This window comes from Solanum verrucosum, unplaced genomic scaffold, assembly GCF_900185275.1.
Source record: "Solanum verrucosum unplaced genomic scaffold, falcon-dt-bn FXZP01000199.1, whole genome shotgun sequence".
In the NCBI taxonomy this organism is placed as follows: domain Eukaryota; kingdom Viridiplantae; phylum Streptophyta; class Magnoliopsida; order Solanales; family Solanaceae; genus Solanum; species Solanum verrucosum.
In genome coordinates, this window is record NW_026020049.1 from 868,629 (window position 1) to 872,242 (window position 3,614).

Here is a 3,614-nt window from a genome sequence, read left to right on the forward strand (position 1 = left end):
TGAAAATCTTAAGTTTTTAATTCACCTACTTCATAATTAATAGGGGCAAAATGGTAAACTACTATATCACTTATTATTTTTTTAATAGGTGTGTTAATTCAAAAGTGGACAAGTAATTAGGGACAATGGGAGTATGTAATTGACAATTAACCACTTTTAATGCAAAAATAAATCTTCTATAAGAGAGAGTGCTATTTATATGTCAAAACGTTATAAAGATGGGTAGAGATGAAGAGTGGGGTTCGGTGGTAGCGAGGGGATGGGATGATAAGGGCTAAGGGTTGGGAAAAGACAATAAACTTGAAACGTCACTTGTGCAATTTATTTTCTATTTCTATTAGAGAAGTCATTTTCCTAGAAAAATTGGAAAATATTTCTTGAAAATGTCCCTACCAAACAGACTCTAATCTGCACCAATAATGCTGGAAATATAATTAATAATCTCCAAAAACATAGTCTGTCATAGAGATTACACAATCAGAATATCTTTTGTTTATTAGTTCACACAACAAATGTATTTTATTTACTTTGGAGTTTGGATCAATCATTTGATTAGGTACAAGGACAATTGTTGAATAATCAACACACATGGGTGTGGACCATATTTGATGCTGATCTCTAGCAGTCAACTTGGACTGTTAAAAACTCTTCAACCTTTTCCCTCTTTTGTCCTAGGTTTACATTGTTATGGATATTTCATAAATATTTTTACTACATTATTGTAAATCATAAGTAAAATAAATTCTACATGAGTGTCCCCTTAACTCCCTTTAGTTCTTATAAGTTTTCATGTTCAACTGATAAAGTAAAAGAAAAAGTATGGCAGAGGGATTAGTGGTAGCAAATGATGGAGAAGAGTACCATGGAAAGCTGACATGTTTTGTAATATTGGCTTGTATGATGGCTGCTATGGGTGGTGTAATCTTTGGATATGATATTGGAATTTCAGGTTTGATTTTTCTGCATTTATATACAATCTATGACACACCCAGTGGCTAGTAAAGGTTTCAATTGTCCAAAGGGAAAACAAAGGAACACAAAAGAACAAGAAATTATGTTTCCTTTGCGTGAATTATTATTACTGGGAGACTAAAGTAATAATTCATGCCAAGTTTAGAGGTGTTTTCAATATTTATATCTCTATTGTGAATCAATTGATCTATTCTATTTCACTAACACAAGTTTTAAATAATGTGAAGGTGGAGTAACATCTATGGAGCCTTTTCTGAAAAAGTTCTTTCATGATGTGTATATTAAGATGAAAGAAGACAAAGAACTTAGTAATTACTGCAAATTTGATAGTGAATTGTTGACATCATTCACATCATCTCTTTATGTGGCTGGTCTTTTTGCTACTTTTGTTGCCTCATCAGTCACCAGAGTGTATGGTCGCAAGGCGTCAATCCTTCTTGGAGGAGCTAACTTCCTTGCTGGTGCAGCCCTTGGTGGAGCTGCTTCTAATATCTATATGCTTATAATTGGCAGAGTTTTATTAGGTGTTGGTGTTGGTTTTGCAAATCAGGTAAAAAAATACACATTTCCTTGTTTGGAAATATTTTAAACTTCGAGTTTTTACTCTTAATGAGATGCTCTCATAATCATAGAAATGTCAAGACATGTTTTAGAACTATAAGTTCTAACGGTACGTTTGATATGTGCCTAAAGTCTTTCATTTTTAAACTCCGTATCTAGTCTAACACTATCACTTAAAGTGAAATGAAAGCAGTACTTCTCAACTAGTAGACGCACGTCCTATATTTTCACTCTTGTAAAGAAAAAGAGTTGTTCTCAAAATGCAAATCAGGTAAAATACTACTCGAATTATACTTTTCCATAACTAGAAATACTTCCACTTTACTCTCAATGAGATGCTCTAATAGTCATAATCCCATAGAAATGCCACGACATGTTGAAGACGACAAGTTCTGAAGGTACTTTTGATATGTGCCAAAGTCTTTCATTTTAAACTCTGTATCTAATCAAACACGAACATTTAAAATGAAGTGGAAGCAATACTTCTCAACTAGTAGACCTATATCTTCACTTTAGTAAATAAAACTAGAAGTTCTCTACATGAAAACTCAAATACTTACCCTTTGACAAATTTACCATTCTTGTTCCTTTTTGAAAGTAAACCAGCTCAATCAACTATCTGTTCTAGCTAAAACCTAAGTTTGTTTTCACAACTTTGCAGGCTGTACCGTTGTATTTGTCAGAAATGGCACCATCCAAGTACAGAGGAGGATTCAATAATAGCTTTCAACTAAGTGTAGGCATTGGAGTTTTAATAGCGAACCTTATAAATTATGGCACTGAAAAGGTCAAAGGTGGTTGGGGATGGAGAGTGTCTCTTGCTATGGCTGCAGTCCCAGCATCCATTTTAACATTAGGCGCGTTGTTCCTCCCAGATACCCCCAACAGCTTGATTCAACGAACAGATGATCATGAAAAGGTTAAAAGATTGCTGCAAAGAGTCAGAGGCACTGATGATGTACAAGCAGAACTTGATGATATTATCTTAGCCAGTGAAATTTCAAAAACTATCAAACACCCTTTCAAGAACATTTTACAAAGAAAATACAGGCCTCAACTTGTCATGTCCGTGGCGATACCATTCTTCCAACAAGTCACAGGAATTAATGTCATTGCATTCTATGCTCCTATCCTGTTCCAAACGATTGGACTAGGTGTAAGTGCATCTCTTTTATCTTCAGTTGTAACAGGAGCAGTAGGAATTGTCACAACAGGTTTGTCAATGTTGATTGTTGATAAAGTTGGCCGAAGAGGGCTGCTGATATTCGGAGGCATACAAATGTTTGTTACACAAATGATAGTAGGAGGATTAATGGGGGCTAAGTTAGGGGATCATAGTGGATTGAGTAAAGGTTGGGCCTTTGTGATTTTGGTGTTGATATGCACCTATGTAGCTGGTTTTGGTTTGTCATGGGGGCCATTAGGATGGTTAATTCCAAGTGAAATATTCCCATTAGAGATAAGATCAGCTGGACAAAGTATTTCAGTATCAGTGAACTTTCTCTTCACTTTCTTGGTTGGTCAAACATTTTTAGCCATGTTGTGCCATTTCAAATTTGGGATTTTCTTCTTTTTTGGAGTTTGGGTGGCAATAATGACTGCATTTGTCTACTTCTTTTTGCCAGAGACCAAGAATTTGCCTATTGAAAAAATGGACAGGGTGTGGAGAGAACACTGGTTTTGGAAGAGAATTGTAGGAGAAAATAATGAAGTTATCATCAAAGAAGAGGAAGGTTAAAGATAGTTATCATGAGCTCATCCTTGGTATCAATTAAAGAGAAGTGTACTTTCTCTATTTGTAAATTTATGGTTAGGCTTATTGGAAATTGTGTTTTGGATTTCTAAAAGTTTGTAAATTTATGGTTATGGTTACTTAGAAATGAGGTGTTTAGTAACCAATTCCCATTAAGGACTATACAATATTGATCTGTCATTCTAGAAAAAAATCTAATGACAGTATGTCTCATTGACATAATTGGACAAACTAGTACATAGTATGTTCAAAGTGTTTACTACTCAATTTAACTTTCCCATTTTCTTTCTTATTTCTGATCTTACATCTACTCCCTCAAAGTCTCAAA

The 3,614-nt window shown here is 34.6% G+C and overlaps 1 protein-coding gene across 1 annotated transcript; it reads left to right on the forward strand.

The window, feature by feature from the left end:
• The first annotated feature begins 643 nt into the window (after window positions 1-643).
• On the forward strand, window positions 644-3,286 carry LOC125823141 (hexose carrier protein HEX6-like). The gene is made up of 3 exons (XM_049502562.1): window positions 644-949; window positions 1,200-1,522; window positions 2,195-3,286. Exons 1-3 carry the CDS (start codon window positions 820-822, stop codon window positions 3,269-3,271), a joined length of 1,530 nt encoding a protein of 509 aa, XP_049358519.1. The 5' UTR covers window positions 644-819; the 3' UTR covers window positions 3,272-3,286.
• Window positions 3,287-3,614: the final 328 nt, after the last annotated feature.

What these genes read in the sequence shown, in the direction of transcription:
- LOC125823141 (XM_049502562.1), top strand. Translation starts at nt 820, where the DNA reads ATGGCAGAGGGATTAGTGGTAGCAAATGATGGAGAAGAGTACCATGGA. An exon ending in ATATGATATTGGAATTTCAG is followed by an intron (nt 950 to 1,199) that starts GTTTGATTTTTC and finishes AATAATGTGAAG; the next exon opens with GTGGAGTAACATCTATGGAG. An exon ending in GTGTTGGTTTTGCAAATCAG is followed by an intron (nt 1,523 to 2,194) that starts GTAAAAAAATAC and finishes ACAACTTTGCAG; the next exon opens with GCTGTACCGTTGTATTTGTC.